Source organism: Salvelinus fontinalis, chromosome 30, assembly GCF_029448725.1.
Source record: "Salvelinus fontinalis isolate EN_2023a chromosome 30, ASM2944872v1, whole genome shotgun sequence".
In the NCBI taxonomy this organism is placed as follows: domain Eukaryota; kingdom Metazoa; phylum Chordata; class Actinopteri; order Salmoniformes; family Salmonidae; genus Salvelinus; species Salvelinus fontinalis.
The window spans coordinates 22,047,606-22,060,426 of record NC_074694.1 but is presented as its reverse complement, the minus strand read 5'-3'; the positions used below and the strand labels follow the sequence as shown (position 1 = coordinate 22,060,426).

The 12,821-nt window shown below is 43.2% G+C and overlaps 1 protein-coding gene across 1 annotated transcript in view; it reads right to left on the bottom strand.

The window, feature by feature from the left end:
• Positions 1–644: 644 nt before the first annotated feature.
• The window catches only part of lrpprc (leucine-rich pentatricopeptide repeat containing), a 70,752-nt gene continuing 58,575 nt past the window's right edge, over positions 645–12,821 (bottom strand). Inside the window, exons 33-38 of the mRNA XM_055890018.1 lie at positions 10,313–10,449; positions 9,977–10,092; positions 6,052–6,126; positions 5,617–5,701; positions 4,151–4,293; positions 645–895 (exon numbers count right to left, since the gene is read on the bottom strand). Coding sequence (XP_055745993.1) covers positions 818–895; positions 4,151–4,293; positions 5,617–5,701; positions 6,052–6,126; positions 9,977–10,092; positions 10,313–10,449 — 634 coding nt within the window. The 3' untranslated portion in view covers positions 645–817. The remainder of the gene's footprint in view (positions 896–4,150; positions 4,294–5,616; positions 5,702–6,051; positions 6,127–9,976; positions 10,093–10,312; positions 10,450–12,821) is intronic.

The window sequence follows — 12,821 nt, the reverse complement described above, 5'->3', positions numbered from 1 at the left end:
GGAACTCTTTCAGTCTCTACAGCACTTCACCAAGAGTGGTCATTGGGTTCTTGGTCACCTCTTTGATCAAGGTCCTTGTTGCCCGGTTGCTCAGTTTGGTTGGTCGGCCAGCTCTAGGCAGTCTGGGTAGTTCCATATTTTCCAATGATGGAGACCACTGTGCTCTCGGAAACTTTCAACACTCTAGAAATTGTTTTATAGCCTATAGTTTCTGCTCTTACATGCACTTTCAACTGTGGGACCTTAGATCAGTGTTTCTAAATCATGTCCAAACTATTTAATTCGCCACATGTGGACTTCAAGTTGTAGTGAAATATCAAGGATGATCAAAGGAAATTGGATACACCTGAGCTCAATTTGGATTGTCATAGCAAAGGGGTGTGAATACTTACGTAAATTTGATATTTCCTTTTCAATACATTAGCAAACATTTCTAAAAACATGTTTTCAATTTGTCATTATGGGGTATTGTGTGTAGATGGTTGAGAAGAAAAAAAAAAATTAATATTTTTTAATTCGGGCTGTAACAACAAAATGTGGAATAAGTCAAGGGGTATGAATACTTTCTGAAGGAACTGTAGATGGCTACCTACATGTACACCGTTTCCCTTTGAAAAGTGTCTCCAGAAAAAAACAAGTGTCAGTCTAGTTCCTAACATTTATTGCATAAATACTTCTGTACATCAATTTTAATCATCATAAATCAACATGGAGGACAGAGTTTAACATCCAGTAATACTTCCACAAGATCTGTTTTCACAGCTTATAAAAAAACAACAAAACAAAAAGGACAGAATGAAGAAGAGTAGTGACAGTTTTATTCCTCCACTGTGGTGCTTGCCTGCGATCCCTTGGATTTCTCCTTCAGCATTTCTGCATAAAACTTAAACGTCTCCTGGAAAGAGGGGGTCAAAGAAGAAAGGTCACCCGATAGTTGCAGTTGAAGTCGGAAGTTTACATACACCTAAACCAAATACATTTCAACTCAGTTTATCACAATTTCTGACATTTAATCCTGGTAAAAATTCCTGTCTTAGGTCTGTTAGGATCACCACTTTCTTTTAAGAATGTGAAATGTCAGAATAATAGTAGAGTGATTTTATTTCAGCTTTTATTTCTTTCATCACATTCCCAGTGGGTCAGAAGTTTACATACACTCAATTAGTATTTGGTAGCATTGCCTTTAAATTGTTTAACTTGGGTCAAACGTTTCAGGTAGCCTTCCACAAGCTTCCCACAATAAGTTGGGTGAATTTTGGCCCATTCCTCCTGAGAGCTGGTGTAACTGAGTCAGGTTTGTAGGCCTCCTTGCTCGCACACTCTTTTTCAGTTCTGCCCACAAATTTTCTATGGGATTGAGGTCAGGGCTTTGTGATGGCCACTCTAATACCTTGACTTTGTTGTCCTTAAGCATTTTGCCACAACTTTGGAAGCATGCTTGGGGTCATTGTCCATTTGGAAGACCCATTTGCGACCAAGCTTTAACTTCCGGACTGATGTCAATATATCCACATAATTTTCCGTCCTCATGATGCCATCTATTTTGTGAAGTGCAGCAAAGCACCCCAACATGATGCTGCCACCCCCGTGCTTCACGGTTGGGATGGTGTTCTTCAGCATGCAAGCCTCCCCCCTTTTCCTTCAAACATAACGATGGTCATTATGGCCAAACAGTTCTATTTTTGTTTCATCAGACCAGATGACATTTCTCCAAAAAGTACGATCTTTGTCCCCATGTGCAGTTGCAAACCGTAGTCTGGCTTTTTTATAGCGGTTTTGGAGCTGTGGCCACTTCCTTCCTGAGCGGCCTTTCAGGTTATGTCGATATAGGACTTGTTTTACTGTGGATATAGATACTTTTGTACCCGTTTCCTCCAGCATCTTCACAAGGTCCTTTGCTGTTGTTCTGGGATTGATTTGCACTTTTCGCACCAAAGTACGTTCACCTCTAGGAGACAGAAGGTCGTCTCCTTCCTGAGCGGTAGGACGGCTGCGTGGTCCCATGGTGTTTATACTTGCGTACTATTGTTTGTACAGATGAACGTGGTACCTTCAGGCATTTGGAAATTGCTCCCAAGGATGAACCAGACTTGTGGAGGTCTTGGCTGATTTCTTTTGATTTTCCCATGATGTCAAGCAAAGAGGCACTGAGTTTGAAGGTAGACCTTTAAATACATCCACAGGTACACCTCCAATTGACTCAAATGATGTCAATTAGCCTATCAGAAGCTTCTAAAGCCATGACATTTTCTGGAATTTTCCAAGCTGTTTAAAGGCATAGTCAACTTAGTGTATGTAAACTTCTGACCTACTGGAATTGTGATACAGTGAATTATAAGTGAAATAATCTGTCTGTAAATAATTGTTGTAAAAATGACTTGTGTCTTGCACAAAGTAGATGTCCTAACCGACTTGCCAAACTATAGTTTGTTAACAAGAAATTTGTGTGATTAAAAAACGAGTTTCAATGACTCCAACCTAAGTGTGTAAACTTCCGACTCCAACTGTATATGGTAATTCAGCAGATGCAGTTCATAGTAACAGATAAAGTCAGTATATGACAGTAAACAACCAAAACGGGTACAATCTACAAATTAACAGTGTGGGTGTGGACTGTGTTGGTGTATTTGTTTTTGTGTGTGTGTGTGTGTGTGTGTGTGTGTGTGTGTGTGTGTGTGTGTGTGTGTGTGTGTGTGTGTGTATGTATATATCGCAATCGTAGCCAGGGCTCACTCCCCTTTCAACAAGTCCACCGCACCCCTGGGTCTAACTAATAGACTTTTCCATCCAATCACGGGCTCTTGTTTCATCTCCAAATCCTGATTAATACACAAATAAGGGATTTACACTTTTCCTCCCCTCCCACTAGTCTGCCTAATTAAGCCCTGCTTTCAGGCTGAAAAAAGTGGGGCTTTTTTGAGAAGGTGAGTGCTTTCAGGAGATTAACGTTGCTGTAACATTGTATATTCCCCTATTAACCGTGTAATTAAAGTCGATAAATAGCCGTGTTGGCGGGAGGGGCCTGACGCGGGCCGCGCTTCAAATCTCTCCTTATCTGCCCTCTCAGGAGACTGCTTTGTACTCCAGCTAGAACAGCAGTCTGAAAACAGAAAGGTGGAAGAGGGTGTAGAGAAGGGGGGCACTACCTGAGATTGGTTTGTTGAAACTTTAAAGGTGATTTGAGAGCTCTGAAGACTGTTCTCAACAAAAAAAAAGGGGGGGTTATGTTTGACATCCCCCCCATCTCTACTCTACTGTGGCAGTTGTGGAACGTGGCTGTACCTTTCCGACAGGTATTGAATAATGCAGTGAGCCTGTTATGCGAGTTCTCTCTGGGTGGGTGGGTGGGTGGGCACGGCCTCGACAGAGCTTACTCTGCAGGTGTGTGCGTGTGATTGCAGGGCAATGTAAACAACTCAAGTGGTTGACCTAGTTAGTGAGAACTCCTGGAGTGCAGTGTGACTACTTTGGCTGATTGCCAATTTGCCGGTGTTGTGTTAATGTACTATATTGTCCGATGATTCAAGTGCTGTAAATCCCTACCTCTCTTACCAGCTCATTACAACCTCATAGTACACAACTCACTGACAGAATTCTGTGCCAAACAAACCTATAGACTTGCACCTAAAAAACAAACAAGACCACTGCAATCAAAACAGATATCACTGTAATACATAGTAATGTGTAGGTTATGACTGCAGGCATAATCCAATGCAAGCCACAAAAACCCAGATAAAAGCAGAAACATGTAGAGCATGGAGCAGAGGCCTTATGAATGGAGGCTCTCAGAGCAGGCAGACTGTTGGCTCTGATTACACCCAGAGCTCCCATCAACACACACACCCTGACAGACATTAGGTCACCAGTGGAAAAGATGCCAACCCCAGTTAGGGCTGGGGTGTGTGTGGCCCGGTACACTGCATGTGTGTGTGTTTTTGTTAGATTATCTGTAAGAGTGTGATTTGTTGCTCTGTAGCCCAGTAGACAATACAAGCCCTCATGACTAGGACAGTCTGGTGACATTGGTCAGGTTTGGATCTTCTTTCTAACAACCAAATGATATTTCTAGTCTAACACTCATGACAGACACACTGCTATACCATTGAGGTGGCAAGCAGAGCAAAGTGTGTGTGTGTGTGTGCGCGCTCACAGGTGGCTCAGTAAAGGGGACGGTCTCTCCTGCGTTCCTGTACAGCACGGCAAGTCTCTTCAGACACAGCTCATCAGCCTTCACTCCCTCCGTCTGCATCTGCTGGTACAGGGCTTTAGCCGACACCAGGTCGTTGTCCACACCTGGGTTTGTGTGTGGATGCATTTGCAAGAGTGAGACAAAGTTGATGCATGAGGTCAAAAAGTGTTGGAAATAATACATACAATAATACATGAAAACAGTGTTAATATTACCACTGTTACCTCTGACCTCTTCTTGACCACCAGGAGAACAGTGTTAATATTACCACTGTTACCTCTGACCTCTTCTTGACCACCAGGAGAACAATGTTAATATTACCACTGTTACCTCTGACCTCTTCTTGACCACCAGGAGAACAATGTTAATATTACCACTGTTACCTCTGACCTCTTCTTGACCACCAGGAGAAGTGTTAATATTACCACTGTTACCTCTGACCTCTTCTTGACCACCAGGAGAACAATGTTAATATTACCACTGTTACCTCTGACCTCTTCTTGACCACCAGGAGAACAGTGTTAATATTACCACTGTTACCTCTGACCTCTTCTTGACCACCAGGAGAACAGTGTTAATATTACCACTGTTACCTCTGACCTCTTCTTGACCACCAGGAGAACAGTGTTAATATTACCACTGTTACCTCTGACCTCTTCTTGACCACCAGGAGAACAATGTTAATGAAATAGTCAGGTTCCCTGTAAGGCAGGCAGAACAGCAGGCCTGAAGTACTTCAGAATGTCATGTTTAGCTGAAGCAGAACCAGTCATTAGTGAACATGTGTTCCTGTTCGCCAAAAACACCTCTCAGGTTCCAGCAGACGCCGTCTGCTCCCTCTCGCCTGATGCATATTTCATTTGCTAGCTAATGACGACTTAGCTACAGGCCAGCAAGCCGAATGACGCACCCTGCTTAAGTTGCCTCACTATAGCCTAGACAGGCCAGGGAGCCGAGCACCTAACTGATATACCGAAGCTCATTGTCCTGACCTCTTCATGTGGCGTACTCCACCCAACGTCACTAAATTGTGTGATTTGACTGTATAGTACAAAATACAGTAAGCAAAATTACAGTAAAATACGTAAGTTATGTAAAATGCTCTAGTCCAGGGGGTCACCAGTATTTTATTTGTGGGGGGACATAAAAAAAAAAAACAATTTGGAAATCTATTCCAAAGTATTCCCATGCATAATAGAGAGATATATGTGATCGTATACAAACAAAAGCAAGGTTTGAAATGATTATGTTCAAGTCAATTATTATCTGTTTGGGCTTCTTGCGTTAAATTTGCACTCTACAAGCTATTTGTAATTATGTTCCAGCCCCCTGACCATTCATTCAAGAAAAGAAAAGAAAAGTCCCTCGTCTGAATCTAGTTGATGATCTCTACTCTATTCTGAGCGTGGCTTTACACAACGTTTTACCATAGCACTTCATCAGGTAGGGATACAACGTCTCCTTCTCTGTGAAGTCAGGGATGAGAGTCATCAGGGTCTTGATCTTGCCCACCTATAACAGATAGACAGAGTTAGATAAATGCCATCAAGTCATAACACCCCTTAAATGATGATACTATAGGGATGCAGGTAACCTGCGAATAAAAACGTTGGGCCAGTAACCGAAAGGTCGCTGGTTAGAATCCCTTAGCAGACTAGGTGAAAAATCTGTCGATGTGCCCTTGAGCAAGGCACTTAATCCTAATTACTCCTGTAAATCGCTCTGGATAAGTGTGTTTGCTAAAAGACTCAAATGTCAAATGTAATGATGATGCATTTCTCCAGGCACTTTAAATGAAGGCAAATAATAAATAAGCCTTTGGTTCAGATATGATATAGTGTGGTTGAAGGAGATGGTTGTACCTGGCCTGGTTTCTGGGCCAGCCTGGACATGTAAGAGACCAGAATCTCCTTCTGTTCAGCCACAGCATTACAGCGCTAAAGAAAGAGAAGAGGGACAGGAGAGATCAGAGTCATGACTAACCAGGTTTCCATCCAACCTTTTTATGCGAGTAAAGTACATGTTGAATAATTTTATTTTTTACAACAGGAGTGATGGAAAATTATAATTTGTCGGTAAACTTTCCATAGGTCAAAAAATCCGAATACGCTAGAGGTGGGATCTTTTTGTGTCTGTAAAATTAATTATGCGAGAAATGGTGGTGGATATAATAGCCATCATATTGAAGTAAACTTCAGGTCATGCGATATTGCGTATAGTCCTCCCACTACTTGGGAAAGCATGCAGTTTATTAGGCTACATATAACAAGTTATGATGAACTTCACAGGGTGGTGAAAGTGTACGGTGATGAGCTTGATGCTCCTTTCCAATAAATATCCAGGGTTTTATTCTGGTGACATGATAATCGATGCTTGCTCTTATCCATATTCTCATCATGTAGGGAGCCTACCCATACTGTCTGCAATATGTTGGATAGAGCACAAGTGCCAAGACCAGTGGGCACATTCGCTATAACGCAACATTTGTGACGAAATCATCAGTAGAGTTGAAAATGCGATGGAAACGCATGTAACTTGCTTTTTTGGTGGGGTAAATTTAACCGCAAAAGTTATTTCTAAGTGCACTATGTTGTCACACAGCCTTTCCTCAACAACAAGCAAATTTGATGGATAATATCTCATGTTGGAAAATGCAGGATTTAAGAATATTCGCCAATTGGATAGAAACCTAGCTAATGAATGTGCAGAAACAAATGCAGACATGCAAATGTGCAACCACACACAGCAATTCAGGGACTTGTAAAAAGGGTACATGTACTGTAGGAGTGCATCTCTGCTTGTGAACAGGGTTCTATTTGCTGTGCCGTGCGTGTTTTGTGTCGTAAGTGTTTTTGAATTGCTTTAGACCTTTTATTATATGCCCTGCACTCCAGACAGCGCTCTGCAGTTCTAGGTTCATTACACCGCCAACAGGGTGTCAGCCAGATAACTACTTATTTCTTTATCAAATTTAAAAATGTACAGTGCCTGTTCACTTTAAAGTATAATTATCTACACTTAGCAACATAAAGGGGCTGATTGGAATCTGTCCTACGCTGTAGCATTCTAGGGGGTAATTTACTTCACCACCTTTACTTTCTGTCATTAGCCAATTACCAGAGGCAGGAAGTGAGGTAGGGGAAGTAGCTCTCATAACGAGGAAAGAATGAGTGAAACCAACCAAGGTTCAAACCTACGAAATAATGTATGTAAACAGGCTCTTTATCACAAAGCAGCCATTTTAAATTCAGGGCTACGATTTAGAAATACTTGTTTATATAAAACAATTAAGAGGGATTTGCTTTGGGCTAAAGATGTAACCTTAAAAAAAATGGTAAGAAGTAAAGACTATGAAAAGTGTGAGTGCCGCATTAAACCGTGCCGTGCTCTGAGTCTTCTCTGGGTTCAGTGGCAATGAGGTCACATTACAAGCCATTCGTGAACGCCGTGTTTCTTTTCTTGGGTGGAATTAAAAGCGACGGTCTCAGAGGCTTTTAACCGCAGCGCGGTGTAGCAGCGTATTAAACAGAGGGCCAGAGTCACTCAGCGGCAGAATGGCTTTAGTACAATCAGGCAATTAGAACAACACTCCTCTTCTCTCCAGTCGCTCGCTCTCTCCGCTAGGACCCGTTTTATCCAGAAGCCAGACTGGCCGTGACGCAACCCCCTGTATCCCTGATCCCAGACGAGCATACTCCCTCACGGCTGCTTAAAAGCTCTGGATAAGCAGGGAATGTCAGAATATCTCTACCCCCAACCCCCCACCTCCCAGAGCAGGTCTAGGAGGACCCTGCCTCACTGACTTCTGGTCCGACTCACTTCTTAATGACTTCATTCAACACACTTGTCATCTGCCTGGCTAAAAGCTTTTCAGAGTTTAGCTAACAGTTTCTTCTAGAATAGAATTGTTCCTCCGTTACAATAAACCTGGAAGAGGCCTGCAGAAATACCAGCCAAGTTGCTAAATATGCTCAAGTAGATGCATATTACACGAAACACAGATTCTTCTAATTTGGCTTTAATTTCTTATGAACTTAGAGTAGTATCTGTGTTCATTTTCATGTCTCCGTTGGAATCAACCATCTTGTTAATCATTGAGGAGCCGTATAATTACATGTGAATTCAAGGGGAACATGATCTGGAGGAGAGTGGCACCAGAAGGTCTCTTTTGATCCTTCTCCCTCTCAATGTTCCTGTGGCTCGAGCTACATTTAAATTACATATAACTGAGCAAACCGATCCATCTTGCATATTTTCAAAGTACATTATACTCATCGACCTTTGTAATGCGAAGGTGATCTATATTTCAATGTGACTGAGGGTGATTTGAAGTCAAAGTATGATAAATAACCTTTGTCTTCATTCAGATTGTGGATATATCGATATATGCACGGAAATCAAAATATACTTATTAACACATTATTATACAACCCTTTTGCATTCAGAACAACCTAAATTTGGCGGTTGTCAAAAGCTTTCCAAAGGGATGCTGGCCCATGTTGATGCCAATGCTTTCCACAGTTGTGTCAAGTTGTCTGGATGTCCTTTAAGTAGTGGACCATCCTTGATCCACACAGGAAACTGTTGAGCATGAAAAACACAGCAGCGTTGCAGTTCTTGGCACACTCAAACCAGTGCACCTGGCACCTACTACCATACCCTGTTCAAAGGCACTGTTCAAATATTTTGTCTTGCCCATTCAATTGTCTCAAGGTTTCAAAATCTTTCTTTAACCCGTCTCCTCCCATTCATCTACACTGATTGAAGTGGATTTAACAAGTGACATCATTAAAGCTGTGTGTAGACTACACAACTTTCAAAATGCTAAAAATGGCTGAGCCTCTTACATTAAAGGACCAGCTTTCCTGTAGTGTTGCTCACACTAAACCATATGGGACAGACGGGGGTGGTCGTGAGGGTTCTCGATACCACGCTGTCCCGCAAAAACAATGTGATTACACTTAACGTAGCTACAACAAGATATGGCTCAAATCAGCCGCAAACGTTTTCAGTCAAATATTCACACTTTCCATACAGAGTTCAAATATAAGCCAACATTTTAAATGGAATTACATTGCTTGTGAAATGTCAGCGCTGTAACGATTTGACACTTTGGCAAGAACAAACGCACACTAGTAGTGGTCATCGCTCCTGCTCAAGAGTCTACACATTCTGGGTGATGAAAAACAACATCTCACTGGCTTCTTCTCTGGCGAGCTCTCATTGGCTACTGCTGATCATCGTGCTCAAAACGTGTTGTTGCACATCTCACACTACAAGAGCACTGCAGATTTTGTGCCGATAAAATAAAACATGTTTGAAAATATGGGGATGTCTGGGACTGCTCAAAGACGAGATCGGTAGCTCTCAGATTGAGTCTCTGACCCGTCGGTGACGACCGCGCACCCCGAGTAGGCAACTACATGAACATTTTGTCCAGGAGCTCAAAAACTTGTCTGGGACTGCTAAATCCAGGCAAAAATCATGTTTGCGCACACATGAACAGACACACACAGAGACAGAGAGACAGAGAGAGAGAGAGAGAGAGAGAGAGAGAGAGAGACTTAAGGAATCATAGCATTCACCTAGTCAGTCTATGTCATGGAAAGAGCAGGTGTTCCTAATGTTTGCCCACACATGAACACACACAGAGACAGAGAAACAGACAGACAGACAGACAGACAGACAGGTAGCCAGCCAGCCAGCCATGAGAGCTACACACAGAGACAAATAACTCAAACTGATTGAATGTAGTGGCTGATGTCACTGGGTGAGTGGGATACGTACGGCCAGCATGAACTTGGCGTCCTCTACCATGTTAGCCTCCAGCAGCTGTAGGAAGAGGTCTGAAGCAGCTCTGTACGATGAAAAGTGATTTGCCAGCCTCTCTGCCATGGCACTCACTACACAGAGACAGGATCACAATCAACAGAAATCTCACTCAGCAAGGTTAATGAGAAGATTGATCTTATAGGGTAAGACACTGTCTTGCTGATGGTCTGTTCCAAGAGTATCAACTACTGCAGTAAATTCTATATGAAAGCGGGGACCGTGTTGGACATTAAAGACACATTGTCTGAAGGTGGGGGCGGGTGAGGTTATACAGGTGTCTGTGTTCCTTACATTTATCCAGAGCAGCGCCATTGTTCTCCTCCAACACCTTCCTGAAGACAAAGGCCATGCTGGCAGCCGGACCCTGAGGCCCAGCACCCTGTGTGTAGATAGCCTCCAAGCCCTCCACTGCAGAGTCCAGGTCTCCACTGACAGAGAGAAAGAGACAGAGAGAGACAGAGAGAGAGAGAGACAGACAGAGAGAGAGAGAGACAGATAGACAGAGAGAGAGAGACAGAGAGACAGACAGAGACAGAGAGAGAGAGAGAGAGAGAGACAGAATATAGGCATTTCGCTAGGTCAAAAACAGAAAGAAACTAAGAATCCAATCTCTTCACTGAGACCTCGATGTATCCGCTGGGGGAAGTAGCAGCAGCAGAACTTTCTGGGAAAGAAATAACCAGTAAAACAAGACAGTAACAGAGATAGAGAGGTCGATGAGGGCATACAGGGAGGTATGATTAAATATTCTCTAAATATGCGAGGAGCATCCCCCTCATCATTCATCCAAACACAGAGAAAAACAAAGTGCATCAAACTATTAACGGCTGCATTAGCATTCTCTCCGCTAACAGTGGCGTGGGGGTGTCATCCCCGCCTAGCTCCCAGGGCCAAGACGCAGGACGATAGGACAGCGGAAGTGAAAAGGCGCTCTCTCCCTGCTCTCTCGCCTGCCTGGGCCTGTCAGGAAGAACTCTGACCCCACCCCCACCACGATTGGCCTAAGCAGCTGTGACACGTGTGGGGCGGCACGATTTGAGCTGAGCTGACTGGTTAAGAGGGAAGGGTCCAGAAAGGAGCGCCACAGTTAGAGATGGACCTCTGTAAATTATTCAGACTCAGTCACAGCGATCATAGTGGATTCAGGCACAGATTAAATATTAATGTGGGCTGGTGGAGAAGGAGAGGAAAGGATGTAGAAGGAGGGGAGAACTAGAGGAAGGGAGGAGGGAGGGGGAGAACTAGAGGAAGGGAGGAGGGAGAAGGGTTAAGTGTTAGCTTGTTGGGGTCCCAGGTTAGGTTGTTCATATTTGGTGAGTTTAGCCTATTTGGTAGTGGCAACCTCTTCATAAACATTCCTCTGTGTGATCACATCAATGTTAACCCTCTGGGTATTGAAGGCCAGGGTATTGTTAACCCTCTGGGTATTAGAGGCCAGGGTATTGTTAACCCTCTGGGTATTAGAGGCCAGGGTATTGTTAACCCTCTGGGTATTAGAGGCCAGGGTATTGTTAACCCTCTGGGTATTGAAGGCCAGGGTATTGCTAACCCTCTGGGTATTGAAGGCCAGGGTATTGCTAACCCTCTGGGTATTAGAGGCCAGGGTATTGCTAACCCTCTGGGTATTGAAGGCCAGGGTATTGTTAACCCTCTGGGTATTGAAGGCCAGGGTATTGCTAACCCTCTGGGTATTGAAGGCCAGGGTATTGCTAACCCTCTGGGTATTAGAGAACTGGGTATTGTTAACCCTCTGGGTATTAGAGGCCAGGGTATTGTTAACCCTCTGGGTATTGAAGGCCAGGGTATTGCTAACCCTCTGGGTATTGAAGGCCAGGGTATTGCTAACCCTCTGGGTATTAGAGGCCAGGGTATTGCTAACCCTCTGGGTATTAGAGAACAGGGTATTGTTAACCCTCTGGGTATTAGAGGCCAGGGTATTGTTTACCCTCTGGGTATTAGAGGCCAGGGTATTGGTAACCCTCTGGGTATTAGAGAACAGGGTATTGTTAACCCTCTGGGTATTAGAGGCCAGGGTATTGTTAACCCTCTGGGTCAGGGAGCGTCACCTGGATTAAGCCGGAGACCATTTTTTCTTGAGCGGAAATAAATTAATTGAAGCCCAAACAGATATAATATGATTAAAACAATAATTTCAAACCATAACTACATTTGCGGGCATTGCCTAGCGTAGGGTGCTGACTTTCGGATGGGACATTAAAACGGCTGTCCTGACTGTGGTCATTCAAAATCCCATGGCACTCCTAAGATTAGGGGTTTTCACCCCGGTGTCATGGCTAAATTCCCAACCTGGCCACATTCCATCATGGTTACCTGATCAACCCCCTCATTCCTAATTGGCATACAGTGCATTCGGAAAGCATTCAGACCGTTTGACTTTTTCCACAATGTTACGTTACAGCCTTATTCTAAAATTGATTTATTCTGTTTTTTTCTCTCTCATCAATCTACACACAATACCCCAAAATGACAAAGCAAAAACAGGTTTAGACATTTTTGCAAATGTATTTAAAACAAAGAAAACTTAAAAATCACATTTACATAAGTATTCAGACCCTTTACTCAGACCCTGGCAACGATTACTGACTTGAAAATCACATTTACATAAGTATTCAGACCCTTTACTCAGACCCTGGCAACGATTACTGACTTGAAAATCACATTTACATAAGTATTCAGACCCTTTACTCAGACCCTGGCAACGATTACTGACTTGAAAATCACATTTACATAAGTATTCAGACCCTTTACTCAGACCCTGGCAACGATTACTGACTTGAAA